The sequence below is a fragment of the Cucurbita moschata genome, unplaced genomic scaffold (assembly GCF_002738365.1).
Source record: "Cucurbita moschata cultivar Rifu unplaced genomic scaffold, Cmos_1.0 Cmo_Scf00015, whole genome shotgun sequence".
Classification (NCBI taxonomy): domain Eukaryota; kingdom Viridiplantae; phylum Streptophyta; class Magnoliopsida; order Cucurbitales; family Cucurbitaceae; genus Cucurbita; species Cucurbita moschata.
Genome location: NW_019268531.1, coordinates 3,186,668 through 3,206,548, shown reverse-complemented (window position 1 = coordinate 3,206,548; position 19,881 = coordinate 3,186,668). Strand labels below are relative to the sequence as shown.

Here is a 19,881-nt window from a genome sequence, read left to right as displayed (position 1 = left end):
TTTTTTTTTTTTTTTTTTTTTTTTTTTTTTTTTTTTTTTTTTTTTTTTTTCTTTGCTCTTCCTCTGATCATGTCAGTTCAACAATATGGCTCACACAAGGAAATTGAAAAAGAATTGAAAAAAATTAAAAAATTTCTTGCTTTCAATAAAAAAACCCATATACATAAACATACATACATTTGTAAATTAGGTGCGTTATCGATCGAAGTGAGAATATTATTGTGGAATATTTAAGAGTTTGTGTTCCATTATTTCTATGCATTTCCTTTTTTTTTTTTTACCCATTTTATTATTTTCTTATTCTTCAGTTCTACTTGAGATTTGCTTTCCAAAAATTAAGAATTTTATGCAATGTGACTGTCTCGTAATAACTTTGTTACGATCTTCCTTTTTTTCGAAGATTAGGTTAAAAAAATGTGCATGGAAATATGTGAAGAACCCTTCGTATTAATATCATATAAAAGCAATGACATTTCATGTGAGATCCCACGTTGGTTGGAGAGAGAAACGAATCATTCTTTATAATGTGTGGAAACCTTTCCTAGTAGACAAGTTTTAAAATTGTAAGGCTGACGGCGATACGTAATGGGTTAAAACGAACAATATGTACTAGTGGTGGGCTTGGGCGGTTACAAATGGTATGCCAAGTCACTGAGTGGTGACAATATCTACTAGCAGTGGGCTTGAGGGTTACAAATGGTATGCCAAGTTATTGAGTAATATGGCAACGAGGACACTGAGAATCTCTTATTAATAGATGCGTTTTTAAACTTTGAGGTGAAGTCTAGAAAGGAAAGTCCAAAGAGGATAATATCTACAGACGAAAGTCAAAGAAAGTCCAAATAATATCTACTGGCGGTGGGCTTGGGGGTTATAAATGGTATGTCAAGTTACTGAGTAGTATGCCAACGAGGACATTGAAAACCTCCTATTAGTAGACGCATTTTGAAACCTTGAAGTGAAGTCTAGAAATGAAAGTCCAAAGAGGACAATATCTACGGACGAAAATGAGAAAAAGTCCAAATAAGACCGATATTTGTAAGGGGTAGGCGATTATATTCCATTCAAACCCTTGATACTCGAAAACGAAACTAAACCAAACCGAGATAAAGTCGTATGGTTGAGAACATTGATTCCCTTTTTGTGAGGGTTTAATTATAATACTCCACGCATCATCACAGATCCATTTATTAGTGTCAGTACATGAGTCCAAAGCTTTGGCAACAACTCCATGGCATCAACAATTAAGTATTACAAATGTTAGAGTACGTCTAATGGTCGCCATCTCAGTCACTTTCTTGTTTCTTCTTCTGTCTGAATTTGTGCAATAAAATCTCCCATTTGCAAATTCTGCAAAACCCTCACAAGTTTCATGAAAATGGATAAATTCCAATTCCCTTACGGAACCCTAACATCACTTGTTGTTGTAATGCCACAGTTTTATGCCATTTTTTGTTACCCTTGCCTCAACCCAAAACCAAACAAACAACTCATTCAATTATGCTTCAACAAATAGCTTTCTATGTATGGAAATGCAACACCAAGAATATGCATCATTGTAGCTTCCCACAAGAAAAAGAAAAGGATGTGTACGAGAGCATTAAACTCAATTTTATTTGTACTTATTTCAAAAAAATTTGAAGCATATGTTAGTTAGCCGGTTAGTAAGTATATGAATAAATTGAGATTACACACGAATATGAGGAGAATCTTTCCATGTCTAAACTATAGGAATTGTAACATACTTAAGCTATTGTAGTGAAAGTAGAAAAATGATAATATTTGGTAGCAGCGAGCTTGACCTTTGACCTATGAGAGAGTCTCGTGGTAGTTGGAAAATAGAATAATTTTGCAGGAAAGAGTTAATAATTGAAGAATGTTTTGATGGGTGGGGAGGGGATTTTGTTTGGTACGATGCATGTGAGAAAGGAGAGAGAGAGAGAGAATGAAAGAGAAAGGGGCAATGAAGAAGGAACAGTTCAAATCCGGTTCAGGTATTAAATTAGTTTAAAATGTCATTTAAACTATATAGAATTACTAAAAGAAGAAAAATAGCTCGGGTATTTAACTGGCCATAATTATTATATTTTATGACTATAATTAATCACGAGATGAATGTAACTTAAAAGTAAATAAAAAGTTAAATGTAATTTTCAATTATCTAAATTTATAACCATCTAAAAATAACTTCTAATAATAAATAATATATGAATAACATTTTCCATTTTTATTAATTTATTTTCCAGGTAAGCAAATGAGGCCTTAATAAATATTTAAATAATGACTTAAAATGGAAATATTCTTAATAATTTTTGTTTTTTCTGTTAAAAAATGGGTTACAAATAGGAAGCTGGCCCTGAGCCAAAATGGGCTCTCTCTTTTCAGGGCCTTCATTCGTCTGAGTTGATTATAGACAACGAAAAAAGCGGCGACTTTTTATCGAAAGTCTTTGGTCTGAGTTGACCTTGACCGACCACAAAGCTTTGAATTTGAAAACATTAGAAACTGGTAGTTTCCAACTAACATTCAACCAACAATAATATATGATCTCCAAAACCATAATTTAAGCCAAGAAATTGAAAGGAAAAAAAAACCGGGTTGAAGTTTGACCAAGCAATTGAATTTCGATCATCCACACCTTCCCCCTCGAACAATTTAAATTCAATATTTAGTTACAGCTCTTGATTTGGTCGTGCCTTTCATATTTTGATCTTTAGAGCGACCCAAAGTTTGTTCCTTTTCCTGTTCGGAATTGGAACGCCGCTCTGTCGGCCTCGCAAATCTCATCTCTCTGGCCTCGTCTTCATGAGCCACCACCCAAATGTCCGGCTTTCTCACGAGTATCGCCACCCCATTTCCATTCCCTTCTTCTTCTTCTTCTTCTTCTTCTTCTTCTTCTTCTTATTCTTCTTCTTCCTCAATTAATCCTAAATTTCATTGCCCAGACCCATTTTTACAGTCTCTTTTCACAGGCCATGGTTGTTGCCACCATGCCGTGGCTTTCAGGGACCATTAAAGGAACTACCCATCACACACTTCAATTCTTCTTCCATGAAAAATCCCCTCCTCCTACCCTTGGGATCCTCTCCTTCGACACTGCTAAAACCATGGCTGCCCTCATTTCTCTCTACCGATCTCTCTCCGACGAAGAGATTTTCAAGCTCCGGAACGTCGTCGTCCGCTCCCAAGGTGTCGCCTATTTGAATTCCAAAGATAAGGAGTTTCTTCTCAATCTCGCTTGTTCCGAGCGGCTCGAGGAATTGAATAATGCCGCCTCCTCTGTTTCTCGACTCAGCAAAAAGTGCGCCGATTTGGGCCTCGCCCGATTCGACCTCGTGTTCTCCAATATGAAAGATGGAATATTCAATTCAGTCAAATCCAATTCGGGTTTCAAGAACGTTGCTAAACTTATCGGAAGAATGGAGAAGCTGGTGTTCTCCACGGCGGAGCTTCATTCTTCTATGGAAGCTCTGTTCGAAATGGAAGCGTCGGAGAAGAAGCTGCAGAATTGGAGAACCTCGAGTCCAAATCAATACCCACCTGTGAATTTCGAAATGTTGAAAAGAAAACTGGCTACCCAGAGGAAAGACGTGAAGCATGCCAAAGAAATTTCGTTATGGAATCAGAGTTTCGATTACGCTGTCGGAATGATGACGCGACTCATCTGCGTCATATACGCGAGAATTTCCACCGTCTTCAGCCCGTATGTTCCGGAGCAGGATTGTTGTTCGTATCACAACCCACCAACTGGAATCTTCAGAGACAGATTCTGGAGGTGGAATTTCTATGGCGGACATCGAAAGTCCGGCAGCGGCGACGGCGAATATAAGTTTGAAACACAATCTGGGCCGATTCCGAAAAGGGGGAAAAAGGAATTGGTCCGATTTCCGAGTGTGATTAGAGTAAACGACGTCGCCGGATTTCGTTCCGAGGAACTCAATTCCTCGAAGTTGGAAAATAACAGAGTATACACATCAGCGCCACCAACGACGGTGGGGGGAACAGGGCTTTCGTTGAACTACGCGAACGTGATACTCTTCGCGGAGCGTTGCCTGCACTCTCCGACGACAATAGGGGAAGAAGCGCGTGGGAAGTTTTACGAGATGTTGCCAGCAAGGATAAAGCAAAATTTGAGGGCTAAATTGAGAAGGAACAATTGGATGAATAAAGGAGGAGAGGAGAAAATGGGGAGCGACAGCGATACGCAGTCGCTTGCGGCGGGGTGGAAGGAAGCGGTGGAGGACATGATGGGGTGGTTGGGTCCGTTGGCCCACGACACAATGCGGTGGCAGTCGGAGAGGAACATGGAAAAACAGAGGTTCGACACCAGTCCGACAACGCTGCTGATGCAAACGCTGCATTATTCGGACTTGGAGAAGACGGACGCCGCCATTGTAGAGATTTTGGTGGGGTTGAGTTGCATTTATAAGTTTGAGAATCGGCAGACGCAAGATCACCGGAATTGTAATCAACAATAAAAGGGGACGTTGAATTGGGTAGTTTAGTTTTAGTTTGGTTGTATATATACCTTTCTTCTTATCATTTGTATACACATATACTCCATATGTTATACTTACTTCACACCTCGGTATAGATAAAACTGACTACAAGCTATCGATCTCACTATTTTTATCAATATTTCACCAACCTCTGTCAATATTTTAGTTGTTGATAAACATTAATTAATTCAATGAAGATTTAATTTCAAATATTTTACTTGTATCAGTGGAGGATCAACCAGCACTCCAAATAAAAAGGAAACATTTACTGATTTACTGTTTTACTAATTTAATGTTGAGGTAATAGTAGTGCAACCATCCATTTTTCAATGGATTTGAGCCACATATTGAAGTGGCAATATTGATGTGGCAATATTGATGTGGCAATAATGAGTAAAAATGCATAAAATTTATAAATAAAAATCATATATATATTTATTTTTTTTAAAAAAAAACATTTCTACATTATCAGTTACAAAATACATTTATCTTTATTCAAAAAGAAGTTAAATAACCATTACAAATTTGAGTTTAATAAATGGCTAAAATGGTAGGAGCGGCCCATTGAGTTGATTGGATGACTAACCCAACCAACCATAAAATTTTCTCAACCCAACCCAACCGTACAATAGAGGGTTGAGAAAATTTTCACCGGATTTCTCGTTACTCATGTCAACATTCTCACTTTTGAGATTTCTCGGTTGTCAAAAAAAATTATAAAAAGTTTTATTTATCTACGATTTATAATTATTTGGATACAATTTGAGATAAAATATATTAAAAGTTCATCAACAAACACAAATAAATCTATAATTATTCACAAAGATAATAATAATAATAATAAACAGCTAACTTGTAACTTATTAACATAGTTTAATATTGTCATAAAATTAAAGACACCTAAATACCCGAAAAATATTTAAAATTTTTTATTTATCCATAATTTATAATTCTTTGGATATAATTTGAAATAAAATATATTAAAACTTATAAAAAAATTAAATTTTTTTATTTATCCATAATAGTTTGAATAGATAAAATATATTAAAAGTTCCTAATCAATCTATAATTATTCACCAAAAAAATAAATGGCTGACATTTATTGAGAATAGACTTAAATGATTAATTTAAAGACGGGTGAGTGTGAAACAACCACCCGGTCAAACTCACCCATACATAAATTTTTTTATTTTCTAATACATTTATATATTTTTATTCCACTAGTCAACTCAAGTTTTGCCTCACGAAATCAAAATCTAACTGATTTAATTCGGTTTCCGAAAAAATGAACCCAATCCTATTCGAAATGATAATCCAACCCTACCCAACTCTTGAGTTAGTCCGAGTTATGGGATTCCCGGGTTGAATGTACACCCCTAAAAAATGGCAATGAAAAGAGAACGGCGGCTGCCGCCGGTAGTGACAAGTTTTGCCGGAGGTGAGGAAGAAGATGGGAAGGAGAAGAGAAAATTAGCATAATCATGCTTATAATAATTAACCCGAGCTTTATCAGGTAATGGATAAAGACGTAAAAGACACGACAAAATCCCCCACCGCCCCACCGTTGCTCCCCCCGTCGGGCGCCTTCCACTCGTCGGCGACGCCAATTTCTCCGTCCAAACACTGCACAATCTGCCTCATACTCGGCCGTTGCTTCGGCTCATTATTCGAACACAAAACCCCCAATTTCAATACCAATGCCGCCTCAACCTCGTCGTAGTCTCCCCGAAGCTTCGGATCGACGACGACCAAAAGCTGCCCTTCTCTGTATTTGTCCCAAACCCAATCCACTAACGTCATCTCCTCCGGCAGCGCCTTCACTTCCACTGGCCGCCGCCCACAAACCACCTCCAACATCAGAGCCCCAAACGCGTATACGTCGGAGCTCGTCGTTGGTTTCCCTGTTCTTGGCAGCTCCGGTGCCAAATAACCCAAAGTTCCGACGACTCGAGTCGTAACCGGAACAGACCCATGATCGTACACCTTCGCAAGCCCGAAATCCCCCAATCTCCCGTTCAATTCGCCGTCTAACAACACATTGCTCGCCTTCACGTCTCTGTGTATCACCACCTGTTTGTACCCTTCGTGAAGATAAAGCAGAGCAGAGGCAACCCCTTTAATGATTTTGAATCTCTGTTCCCAATTCAAAATTGTTTTCGGATCGTCGAATAGATAGTTATCCAAGCTCCCATTCGCCATAAATTCGTAAACAATAAGCAGATCCTGCCCCCGCCGACACCACCCGAGCAACTGAACCAGATTCCGGTGACGGAGCCTTCCGATTGTAGCGATTTCCGTCACAAATTCCCGGAGACCCTGTTTCGAATTATGAAAAATTCGCTTCACGGCGATTTCTGTTTTCGAAACCGGAAGGGTTCCTCTGTATACTTTCCCAGATCCACCAAACCCAAGAATCTCCTTCTCGCTGAAATTTCTAGTACCCTTTTTGAGTTCTCTGTAGGAATATCGATGGGGTCCCATTTGAAGCTCCCACAGCTCGATTTCATTAGATTTCTTATGCTTTCTTAAGAAATAAATACCAAAAGCGAAAACAGAGATCGCAAAAAAACTCGCCGCTGTTACAGACAAATAAACAGAGAGACCGATTTTCGCCCCTGTTTTCCTCTGTTTGGGTAATGGAAGCGAAGAGAGCTCAAGATCTCGGGCTTCGCCATTAATGGCGAAACTCCACCCCAAAATATACTGCGAGCTATAAGCCAGTATACCCGTTGAAGCAGTAAATCCAACGTACATATTTTCATTAAAAATTGACGAAAGATCCACTCTGTACGACAGAAGTGGCTTTCTGGGTTTTGAAGAAAAAGGAGAAATCGTAACATTGAGAGTGATTTCACGAGAATCATAATCAATCCAAGCTTTAACAGGCTTCCCACTTTTGAGAGTCAGATTATGAAGCTGACCAGAATCATCAAAATAAGCAGCCTGTTTAGAGACATTGGAAATCAAGCTATTTAAATCGATACCCACATGATTGTTGTCGATGTCTTTAACCTCAACCGTCTGGATGGTATCGAATTCAACCGCGAAGATATGGGTTGAGGGTTTTCTGTTGAAGAGGCCGAGATACGTCTGTGAAAGAGCACCGAGATTTTTAGAAGGTACAATAGCGAAAGTGAAGCCATGGCCGACATAGTTATCGTCCTCGGGGATGATGCAGAAGGCAAAACAGGTGGAGAAAGAAAAAGCTTTGCCGTTGCTACTACCGCCGTGTGCGGCGGTGGAGGAGTTTTTGAACTGAATTGGAGAGGCGTAAAAGGCCTGGCCGATGATATCAGGGGCATAATTGGTGAGTCTCAAAACTCCATTGTTCTCGATTCCTGCATATTGCTTCAAAGTCAAGTTGGTGGATGCATTGAATCCAGGATAGAACAGTTGGTTGTGCTGAGACAGCGTTTGGGTGGACAGGAAAATTAGAGCAGAGAAAATTGTGATGAACAAAACAGAGGATGCCATGATCTAGAAATTAAGGTTTGATGGTAGGGAAAGGAAGGGTGGTTTATTGGTCCATCAAAAAGGACAATGATGAACATCCAACAAAATTCATCAGTAGAATCTTTAAGTTCGCACGGAGTTGAGAAGGTCGGTTCTTAGCTGGTATCACATTTTCAACAGAGATTTTTTCGATCTGTTTTAGGCTAGTCTCTACGTCTCTAAATATTAGATAGACATGTCTAGCTATAACATATTTTGATTTTAAATGAATTTTGATATTGATAATAAAATTTTTAAATTTATTTATCTCTCAAAAAATTTGATCACCACATATATTTTATCTATATTTTCATCCATATTTCTTTTAAATTAATGTTAGCTCGCTACTACATACACCACTAACGTGGATTTCTCTCCACCCGCTTTCTTTCCTTCTATCATACGAGAGTCACGTATCATATTATTGAAAGTTAAAGGACTCAGACTGATTCGATGGACTACTAATTGAAAACGTGCCTTTTTTTATCACTTAATCTATTCCGTAAAAGAGTTTATGTATTTGCATGAGCCCTCTAAATTTGAGTCTGTCGTCTGTACTCAAGCTAATTTCTTTTCGACCGACCATTGATGATGAACGTAAACAACCATGGATGAGTGTTTTGGTAATTTTAGTTTTAGAAGGCGGAAGACTTTTTTGTTTAATAATTTTTGTTACGTTTTGGATTGATTTTGGTAAAGTGTGCGAAGAAGATTGTGGAAATAAATAAATAAATAATTGTTTCTAAAATGTGGGAGAAACAAATGTAAATGCAATAAAGGTAGAAGAATTATGTCCACTTAATTTATAAGAAAGAAATTAAATTTGGAGTGAGAAATGAAGTGACATTTCACCAAATTTAGTCGCACAAGGGTTACATGATTCCATGAAGTGAACACCTCAAACACTAAGGGACCATTTGAAGTGTGAAAATTATTCATTTTTTGTCCCGAAAATTCTGATGAACAATGACGAGAGGTGGTCGGTGGGCCGAGGAAAATTTCGTTCTCTATTTTGTTCTATGATTATGAAGTGTAAGATTAAAATTTTTTATATTTAAAATAGTAATTGATGTCTTATCTATTGAACTATACTTGAATTGATGTATCGATATAATAAACTTTCTAATCAATAATGGTCTCCATTATTTTTTAGGTGTACCTGAGCTTTCGTGTGCCATTGGAATTCATATGATGAGGCCACTATCAATGGTTCTGTGGATGTTCACAACTTTCATAATGATGCTTTGAGCAATTTAGTTGATTTTCGCTTCAATTACATTACATAAAAGAAGCTGGCCACACCCACTTGGGTCACTGTTTTCGCCTCTTAAGCTGCTTTTCGAGAATTGATTTGAGTTTTTGTAATGGCCTAAGTTCATCGCTATTTGATATTGTTTGTTTTAGCTTGTTACTTATCATTATTAGTCTCACCATTTTAAAACGTGTATACTAGTGAGAGATTTTCATGTCCTTATAAGAAATATTTCATTCTTTTCTCCGACCGATGTAGGATCTCACAATCCACCTCCTTTGGGGACTTAGTGTCCTCGCTGGCACACCGCTGGGTGTCTAGTTCTTATACTATTTGTAACAGCTCAAGTCCACCGCTTGTAGGTATTGTCCGCTTTGGTCCGTTGCGTATCGTCGTCAGCCTCACAATTCTAAAATGTATCTACTATGGAGAGGGTCTAGTCCTACTCCGATCAATGTCTCATTGTAATGGTCCAAGCCCACTGCTAGCTTATATTGTCTGGTTTAGCACGTTACATATCGCCACCAGCCTCATAGTTTTAAAATGCGTCTATTGGGGAGAGATTTCCACACATTTACAAGTAATGTTTTGTTCCTGCTTCCAACGGATATGAGATCTCACAATTCACTCCCGTAGGGACCTAGTGTCCTTGCTGGCACACCGCTCAATATCTGACTCTGATACTATATGTAACCGTCCAAGCCCACCCGATATTAACTCAAATAGTACGTATCAATGGTTTCTATAAGCACAGAGAAGTATGTGGATTGAAGTGATCTTTCCCATATGAAAATTGGATGTGTGGGAACAATAATGGCCCATTTATGGATAACTGCCGCCTCACACTGCACTTACTCTCAAATAATGGCTCTCATGCATAACTTACACTGTTCATCCTTCAACTTGACCTTCTCTTCAATTACATTTTTTACCATTACCAATATCCTTTGGTAGTTGAGATATTCCAACAGATGAACAAAATAACTCCCCTCGAGTATCTCGGTGCCCGCTGTTTCGGGTATGCGTCGAGATATCAATTTAGCCATTAACGCAAATGAAAGAGGGAGTGATGAGAGATTTCTTCGTGTTAACTAAATAGGATTGGAGACGAGATTATAGTCTCCATTCTCGTCTCCATCCTGTCCCCACCTATATCCTCATCCCGTCCAGTCCCACCTCACTCTTTATATATAAATATAAATATATTTATATACATATTATAACTAAGACACAAAACTAATTTATTAGTATTATTATTTTTATATATATATTTTTAACATAAAAGAATATGTATTTAGAAATTTGAGTCTAGGTTAGCTTATGAAATATTATTAGATTTATCCGGAGTCTTTCTTAATAGAAACTATATGGAAAATATAAATTATTGATAATTTTTTTTAACAAATATTTTTTAATATATAAAAAATGGAGAAATTTTTTTTGGTAGGAACCTGATCCCTCTCTGCAAAGAATTCCTACCTCTCGATCCGTGCAAAAAAAAAAAAAATAAATAAATAAATGAAAATTTTTGTGAAGAAAGGATTTGAAATAGGACACGAGGACAAAGTCCGAAGAGAGGAATGTCTTTATCTCCCTACTAGAATTATTTTAAAATTTTGAAGTGAAGCTAAAACGAGAAAGCTAATATTTGTAAGCAATGGACTGGGATTGGACGGTTCGATTATGTTAGGATCGATACCCGTTATTAGTTCTGATATCTATTGTTAGGATCGCTCAACAACTCATGCACTCTATTAAAATGAACACAGAATAGGAGAGAGAAAATTCAAAGAGGAATATAGACTAAATGTTTTACTATAAATGATTTCAGATACATACGTGATAATACAGTAAAAAAAAAAAAGTTGAGATCACAGCGTATATATAGTTTCAATTTACTAAATATAACTTTCAAAAATTTAAATATAATCTAATAAATATATATATATATATATATATATATATATATATATATATATATATATATATATATATCAAATTTTTATTAAATATGTGCCTGTATTTCTTTAATAAATATTTTTTAAATATATCTCTACTCAATCTAGTTAGATAAACCTGTTTTGAGATTGAAATCAAAATCCATAATTGAAGCAATTTTTGAGATTGAAATCAAAATCCATAATTGAAGCAAAACATTTTGAAAAGTAAGGCATTATTGATTCTAATACATTTTGAAATGATTGAAGAAGAAGTATGAGCAATTGGGAAAGAAGTGATTGATTCGAGGTGGAGCTGTCAATTGAGTACTTGAACACAGCAGCTTTGATTTGTGAGCCACAAGTGGTATTTTTCAGAGCTTCATTACTTCAATTTTAGGGCTTTGTAAGGGCCCAACGCCAACCAGCATACCCCTCGTGCTCTCACGTAATTGATACCAAAAACAATTATCCCAAAACTTACGCATACCCTTCTCTTCTCATTAACCCATTTCATGTGGGAGATGCCTTCCTCCTCCTCCTCCTCCTCCTTAATTCCCCTCCCTCAATCCTTACAGCTTTATAAATTCCCCATTTGCATTGTCTCTGCACTTGCAGGGTCCTCTGTTTCTACCAATGGAAGGTTTGCTCTGCGATGAGGATTGGCTTTCAACTTCAGCTGACACTCATGGGAAGAACCTGAGTTTGGTGTGTGTAGGCACCAAGGAAGATGAAGATGAAGAGCAGGCGGCTGTGTCGGTGTGCATGGCGAAGGAGATGAGCTACATGCCTGACCCTCATTATAAGGAGTTCCTTGAAACTCAGGATCTTGTTTTTGTGAGGCTCAGATGTATTCAATGGCTTCTCAAGGTCGAATTTTGATCGTTTTCAGTTCTTTCTTTTCATCATTTTCAATTCTAACGAGTTTTAGTTTTATGTTTCAGTGTAGAAATCGATGGAATCTCTCCCATGGAACTGTTTTTCTGGCTGCAAATTACCTGGATCGCTTCATATCTAAGAACAGAACCAAAGTAAGCACATCTCTTCCCATTTGTGTTGTGATGGGTTTGGATTACAAACTTGAATTTCCCATCTGGGTATTGCTTTTTTCAACCGTTCTAACTCATTCATGTTCAAAATTACGGATCTTTATATTGTCCACTTCGAGCTTAAGTGTTCGTGATTTTCTGTTTAGTTTTCCTAAAAGCTCTAACCAATGAAGATAGTATTCCTTAAAGTCGTTTTTTTACTACACCTTCGAGGCTCACAACTTCTTTATTCGACACTTGAGGATTCTATCGACATAAGCCCCCGATCTCATATCAATGGAGATAGTATTCCTTACTTATAAACTTAATTAAAATGGCAGGAATGGAAGGATTGGATGGTTGAATTATTGAGCGTTGCATGCTTATCCGTAGCCTGCAAGTTCCACGAGACCTATCCTCCAACTTTGACTCAAATTCAGGTAACTTTTAAAAAACCGCTAAATTAATAAAAATATCCTTAAATTTTCAAAAGTTTGATATCGAAAGTTCGCTAACAATGAATTTGTTTGGATGTGGAATATTATCGAAGATGGAGGATTATATGGATCATGTGTTCGATGAAAGCTCGATAGAAAGAATGGAGGTGACATTGCTAAAGGCTTTGGATTGGCATCTCTGTTGCCCAACGCCTTATTCTTACATTCACCTTTTGGGTCTGAATTTGGAGTCTTCACCATTGATGGCGAACATCACAGAGCTGCTTGTTGGCGCTGTGTTGGATCATAGGCTCATGCCTTTCAAGCCAAGCTTAATTGCCCTCTCCACAATTTGGTGCTCTTTAGACTTGCTTCCTCCCATCACTTCTCAACCCCCTCTTTCATATTTTATGCGGCTCTTCAACCACCCCCATAAGGTAAATTAGATATCATGATCGCTTCGTTCGTATCGAACTCGAATGTTTATTTGAATAGTTGTATTTGATTGATAATTTTATGTGGTGTGGAACTAAATTATGTAGGATGAGATGATGAAATGTCGTGCGGTTTTGGAAGCAATTCAATCTTCTCGCTGCCCTCAAAGCCCGACGTCGGTGTTGATGAAGGACCAGAGCTATTGAAGTGGAGAGAGCGGAATGGATCATTTCTTAAAGTTAATAATTAAGGTCTTGTATAATAGTCGTTTTGTTTTTAGTTTTCGAGTCTCTTTGGAAAAAAAAAACCCCATTTTATTTGTTGGGCTAATTTCAAAACAAAAACTACTCCTTTTAGTCTAAAAAATTTGCTTAGATTTTGAAAATATTTTATAAGGTAGATGGAAAATAAATGTAATGAATATCGAGACCTAATTTTCATTAGTCTACATATTTATGTGGAAAATTGCACAAATTACAGGGTCGTTACAATTAAACTCTTAGATTTACATAATTACGTAATTGGTTGAAGCAATAACGTACTATTATGATGTTATTCACGTGACAAAGTGACAAAACTTGTAGGTGTAATCTTATCGAAGAAGAATAAAAAAGAAAGAAAAAAAAAAGGATTATTGTTCTTCATGTAGAATTTAAAAATAAATAATCCCATAAAGTAAGAACCTTAATTATTTCAATTTATATCTAAAGCTTACCATTTACTTTAATTTTGTTCTTTAATGTAGCCAAAATTTGGTGGAGGATATATAAAAGAAAAGGTTTAAGATTTGATGCCACGTCATTTTAAAGCTACTCTTTCATTTTTAATTTCACATAAAACAATAAACTTAGTTTATAAATTAGAATACCAAAAATAGGATGGTTATTTGCCTAATTGATTTTTTTAAATAAAAAACTTAGTTTGTGAAATTCAACTGATAATTCAAATGTTACGGTGAGATCCCATATCGGGTGAGAGAGAAGTGAATCACTCCTTACAAGAGTGCGAAAACCTCTCTTTAGTAGATGCGTTTCAAAACCGTGAAGCTGATGACGATACATAACGAACCAAAACGAACAATATCTACTAACAATAGCTTCGGGCAATTACAAATGGTACCAGAGCTGAACATCGATCCCTAAGGGGTGGATTGTAAGATCCCACATTGGTTGGAGAGGAAACGAAGCATTTCTTATGAGGGTGTAAAAACTTCTCCCTAGAAACGGTTCTAAAGAAATTTGGAGAAAACCACATCTTTCAAAGACCAAAAACTAAAGTCGCCATGAGATGAGGTAAAAAGCGGTTGCATTTCGGGTCCACCCGAACTAGCTAGTGTGGACCCGGGTAGGGAGCTTTAGGTTGATTAGTCCTCCCTTCTCCCATCAAGGCTATTGCTTTCCTTTTTTTTTCCCATTGTTTATAAAGAAAGATCGAATGAATTTGATGTTGAATATAAATCCACCCATCCCAATTGTCTTTACAAAAAGAAAAGGGGAAAAAATTGATGTTTGAACCACAACCTCAGAAGAATATACAGCAAATTATAAGAAAAGAAAACTAGGCATGTTCTAAGATTCAAAATGGACGTGTCTTGGACACTAATCCAACTACTCTAGTGGGTTAACCCATTATACTAATTCACGATGTGGGAGAGAGACAGATTTTGTTATATGGGGGGAAAAAGAAAGCCCCATTCACAAGAAATGAATATTGCCCTTTATCTGTAAACGAAATGGGGATACTCCTTCAGTGATGCCCATTTTCAACTTCATTCTGATCTAAAGCTTTGTGATGCCATGGCAACTGTTTCCCTTCTCATCTCTGTGCTTCTCTGCTTATCAGTGCCTTTTTTCATGATTAGTACTACTCTCTCCTGCTCCTATCTTCAATACAATGTCTTCTTTTTCCAAAATGCCGTAGAAATGTACTAATTCGTGTTCATTTTGTGCAGATGCGGAACAAATTATCATAGTCAACAACTGTAACGAAAGCGTATGGCCGGGGATTCTTGGCGGTGCTGGGCAGAACACGCCCAAAGAGGGTGGGTTTCTACTTGGAAGCGGCCAGGAAGTAGTCATTGACGTGCCGGACAAATGGTCGGGGAGGATATGGGGCAGACAAGGCTGCAACTTTGACTCCAATGGTAAAGGCTCGTGCGAGACGGGCGACTGCGGTGGGCGGCTACATTGTGGAGGAGTTGGGGGTGAGCCGCCAGCCACGTTGGTGGAAATGACACTTGGGTCGTCCACATCGGCCCTGCATTTCTATGATGTGAGTTTGGTGGATGGGTTCAACTTGCCAGTGTCGATGAAGCCGGTGGGGGGAGGGATTGGGTGTGGGGTGGCGTCTTGCGAGGTTGATGTGAATATTTGTTGTCCATCGACGCTGGAGGTGAGAAGGGGCAGCAAGGTGGTGGGCTGCAAGAGCGCTTGCTTGGCTATGCAATCGGCAGAGTATTGCTGCACGGGACAATATGCAAATCCAAATACTTGCAAGCCTACTCTGTTTGCTCACTTGTTTAAAGCCATATGCCCCAAGGCTTATAGCTACGCTTTTGATGATTCCTCCAGTCTTAATAGGTGCAGGGCTTCTCGTTATGTCATTACTTTTTGCCCTCCTCAATTATAGATGGCTCTTAGGCGCTGTCTTTTGTGCATTTTTAGTTCATCGCTAAGGTATTGTTTTTCCTAGCTTAAGCAACTGTAATGGGAAAATCCTTCTATCAATGGGAGAGAATTTTCGTTAGTTCTACAACCGTGAAGTTGCTACTTTTGAACTCTCCTTTTATATATTCTGAAGTTCACAGCACATGATCTTTGATTCTAAATCCAACATGTCGCAAAACTAGAATTCTATCACAAAGCAATTGCTAGTAAATATCTCAGAAAGGTATAAAACTGCATTAAAACCTTGACTATAAAGAAAGGAGTGGTGTTGCCGCTACCAGTTCGATGTTCTAGACATCAACCGCCTCAGTTGTTGCGTAAGTTCAACCATGGCAGCATTGTAGTCACAGAGGAAGGGGAAAGCAAGATGATTGAACTGGTGTGGAAATTACTAAATGTACAGCTTAAATTATGAAGTCGAATCCACGTTTCCGTTTGTATTCGCTGCGGAACTGGAAGTAACATCTCTAGCCTCGGGTGCGGGTGCAGGTGCAGGTGCAGGACCTAAGCCCAGCAATAAAGGAGTTTCTTTCTTTTCAGTTTTAGGACTTGTATCAGCCGGAGGCCTTTCCGACCAAGCTCTCAGAGGAGGTTCAAAATGCTTACTAGCAACATCAGGAGGTGGTTCATCCTCCCCAGGAAGAACAAGAAGGCCCTTTTCACGGAGAGATGATGGTTCTTTGTAGCAGGTATTCCAGAGTGAATCAACAAGCTGCCTTTCTTCCCTAGCTGCCGCAAGATCTTCAGGTGACAGTAAACTGATTCCCTTTATCCGCTCCTCAAGAAGCTGTTTTAACTTGGCATCATCTTCACCTAATCCTCCACCATTCTCACCTGTCTTATCCTTGGCAAGTTCAAGGAGGCCACGAAGAGCAGCCTCCCGTACATCAGCATCATCACTGGATACAAGGTGTAGCATAATGCGAGGAAATCCGAGCTCATTCACGATGTGGCAATCTGAAGCATTTTCAAGCAGCAGGTAATGGATCAAGTAAAGGGCTTTCCTGAAAAAACAAAGAAACATAATCGATCAATTAAAAAAGCTATTCCCCAAACAAAGGGATTGCACGATTGGCAATTCGAACCAAAGAATTTATTGCAACAAATTATGAACATCTTTATTATATTTATTCCTATAGCCGCTCAAACCCCCCATTAGGAAATTGGATTTTCTCAAAGTTGTGAGGGCAAGATGGTTTTGGAGGTGATCTGTCACGATTCTATCATACTTACCTTTGAAATCTCACACTCTCGGAACCAAGAGCATCTCTCAAGCCTGCATAACCATTTGCAAGTCGGAATGCAGCAACACCAGGTTTGTTGTGTCGAATTAAAGCTGCAGAGAAAGCAGCCAAAGGGGGCAAAAACAAAATGGAAGCCAATGTCAGCAACCTATACGAAAGCCTCTAGGCCTAAACAGAGATACAAATTGAACACTTCTTCACAAAAAGGAATCTATGTACTTACAGGATATAGCACCAAGAGCTTTGGTCCGAGCAGTGACATCGGGGTCGGAAGCAAAGTTCAATAGGAGCGACTCTAAACCATTCAATTCCATCACCAGTTGTTGACTTCGTGGATTATTTTGAACAATAGTGGTCACGACTTCTGCAGCTTTGGCTCGAATATTTGCATGGGAATTCTTAAGAAACCCAAGAAGCGGATGCAACCCACCGATAGAGTGGAGGTCTGTCAGCGCAATATAATTGATGTGAAGAGGACGATAAATAATTTTACTCAAAGAAGTGATACCATAAACTCAATAGTGATATTTTTATTCTGGAAGAAAGTTCATCAATAACCATTCCACAATTCATAAACCCTTGCTAAGAAAGTAACATCTCGAAACCCATTCAAAGTCAATAATTGCTACATTAGTTGTTATGGGAGACAGTATGCTAGAAACTACACCAACTTCTCCCTTTCCTTATTGCATGATATACAAAACTAGGCGCCTAACCTAATAGCAATCAACCTGGGGCAATGAAGATCCCTGTCCATCGCAAAAGCGTGTAGAAACTACAAGGACCATGCTCAATTGAGGGAAAATTGTAGATTCTACCAAGTGATTTTTCCCTTCAACAAATGAAGGCATATCAAGCTTCCTCGTTGGAATCATAGAAACAATCCCCATCTGCCCAACAATTATTCTATTAATTCAAATAAAGAAAGTACTTTACCATTAGCCATGTCAATCGACTCAACATGCTCTTGTAGCTCATCAAGCATATCTGCAAGGATCAAAAAAATGGAACGAAATAATTTAGGAAATGTCCTTGAAGAGGAAATAGAACCCCTGCCCGGGTAGACGGGGGTGAAGGAAAGTTCTGAAAATGAAAGTACCTTCAATATCTTCTGGATTAACACCTTGAGCTTCCAAGACTTGCTCAGGAGCCTGCATCACTTGGGTTATCTCTTTCATGCGCTTAATAACATCAACACTCTGGGATTGCATTGCTTCCATAAACCATCTCCGATCCTCCTCACTGGAAAAAAGACGTAATTCAATACCATCTTTTAAGAAATTACGCGGAAAACATATCGCCCAAAACAGATAAACCTAACCACGGCCACAGAACATAATCTGAAACCAAGGTTCACACCTTCAAAATCAGCAACAACAACAGTAGAATGCACGAACATGGTAACACAATTCCGGATATCGATTGCTATGCTAGAAATACTAGAATACGACTTAAATGTGATCGCATGAATCAATTCCATTACTGAAATGGTTGGTTTAAGCAAATAATGTTTTATTCCAGCTAAATAATTCTTATTGCTGTTCGCAACTCAAACAACTTTTAAAGTAACATCCACTACATACACAGAATGCAAAAGCTCTCTAACAGCTTCTACAGCAAGAATCCGGCAAAGCCAACAATAACAGACACAAAGGCGAGTAACAGATCTTAGTTCTTGATTAATCGACAAGTCAAGAGAGAGAGAGAGAGAGAGAACCTCAAATTACGATTAGGGCGAGTTCCGTCGGAGTGAGCGAGACTCCATTTGAGCAACCCATCCCAGTTGGGACCGTCTTTCGCCATAGCCGTCTCGCAATCGAAGTAATCCCTAAGTACTCGAGATAATAGACGATGGATTAATCTGCAGTGAAGTACAAAATTCAGGGATGGTAAGAATGAAAATGCGACGATGGCAAGGTCGATCTTATATAAAAGAAACGCGGCAAGCTGATGATTCGGGAACCCTCCTCATCCTTCGGTTCAGAAATTACGTCTGTATTGTATCAAATCATTTTTCATGACTTTTCCCCTTTCCTAAATTTTCCAAACTTCCACTAATATTCTTAATTTTTCAAAAATGTCTGAAAATATTTTATCTTAATTTTAGACATAGTTAATATTTTAAAACATTTTAATAATATTTTTAAAATATCTTAAACTTTTAAAAAATTTATTAATATCCTTCCATTTTAAAAAACAAAATTAAAAATAAATATCATTAATATTATATTTAAACAAATTAAACATATCCACGATTATGTGTACAAAATTGAATCTATATATATTGTATATGGTCAAATAAAATAATTAATTTTCGCAAACTAGGTTTTATCAATTCATTGCCTAATCATACAAATATGTCCTTAAAACGATAATATTAGTGGAGAATTTTATTTATTTAATTGAGTAGTGTCTTCAAAATTAATAATTAACTTTATAAATTATTGTTAAAGTAGGATTATTTATTCTTCAAATTTAATATTATAATTAACTTTATAAATCATTGTTGAAGTATGATTATTTCTTCTTCAAATTTAATATTTTGTATAGTTTCTAACTTTAAAATTTTAATCTTAATTTTATGTAGATACAAAATTGAAATTTACATAAAATTATATGTTTATATTGATTGATCCCCTGAAAAGTTTTTTAAAAAAAAAGAGAAAGGAGGAAAAATGGATAGGGAGAGTGTGTACAGTCCACATGTGCCGTCAGAAGAAGGCAGGAAAATGGGTGCCAGTCGCACAACCGACGACAGCCAAGAGGGTTGTATCATGATAAGACGACGTCGTCGCACAGCATCGAGACAAGCATGGGAAGGAATCATGTGCATTCTGCTTCCTCGGCCTCAGCCAGGTGCCATCGGAAGGATTAAACAAGAAACATAAAAA

The 19,881-nt window shown here is 37.7% G+C and overlaps 5 protein-coding genes across 5 annotated transcripts; 3 read left to right on the top strand and 2 right to left on the bottom strand.

Annotated features, from left to right (window-relative positions):
• The first annotated feature begins 2,975 nt into the window (after positions 1–2,975).
• LOC111453484 lies at positions 2,976–4,478 on the top strand. The gene has a single exon (XM_023094603.1). The coding sequence runs from the start codon at positions 2,976–2,978 to the stop codon at positions 4,476–4,478; it is 1,503 nt and encodes a 500-aa protein (XP_022950371.1).
• A 1,480-nt stretch (positions 4,479–5,958) lies between these two features.
• Positions 5,959–8,165, bottom strand: LOC111453860 (L-type lectin-domain containing receptor kinase S.4-like). Its single transcript, XM_023095133.1, has one exon. It carries the CDS (start codon positions 7,971–7,973, stop codon positions 6,009–6,011), a length of 1,965 nt encoding a protein of 654 aa, XP_022950901.1. The 5' UTR covers positions 7,974–8,165; the 3' UTR covers positions 5,959–6,008.
• Positions 8,166–11,614: 3,449 nt separating this feature from the next.
• LOC111453738 (putative cyclin-D7-1) lies at positions 11,615–13,375 on the top strand. Its single transcript, XM_023094958.1, has 5 exons — positions 11,615–12,050; positions 12,125–12,211; positions 12,550–12,648; positions 12,759–13,082; positions 13,188–13,375. The coding sequence occupies exons 1-5, from the start codon at positions 11,817–11,819 to the stop codon at positions 13,284–13,286; spliced, it is 843 nt and encodes a 280-aa protein (XP_022950726.1). The 5' UTR covers positions 11,615–11,816; the 3' UTR covers positions 13,287–13,375.
• A 1,051-nt stretch (positions 13,376–14,426) lies between these two features.
• Positions 14,427–15,834, top strand: LOC111453740 (thaumatin-like protein). The gene is made up of 2 exons (XM_023094961.1): positions 14,427–14,940; positions 15,032–15,834. The coding sequence occupies exons 1-2, from the start codon at positions 14,877–14,879 to the stop codon at positions 15,706–15,708; spliced, it is 741 nt and encodes a 246-aa protein (XP_022950729.1). The 5' UTR covers positions 14,427–14,876; the 3' UTR covers positions 15,709–15,834.
• Positions 15,835–15,957: 123 nt separating this feature from the next.
• Positions 15,958–19,838, bottom strand: LOC111453735. Its single transcript, XM_023094954.1, has 7 exons — positions 19,687–19,838; positions 18,708–18,851; positions 18,090–18,232; positions 17,927–17,977; positions 17,214–17,435; positions 16,980–17,082; positions 15,958–16,750 (listed from the first exon to the last, which is right to left on the bottom strand). The coding sequence occupies exons 1-7, from the start codon at positions 19,821–19,823 to the stop codon at positions 16,156–16,158; spliced, it is 1,395 nt and encodes a 464-aa protein (XP_022950722.1). The 5' UTR covers positions 19,824–19,838; the 3' UTR covers positions 15,958–16,155.
• Between the last annotated feature and the right edge of the window lie 43 nt (positions 19,839–19,881).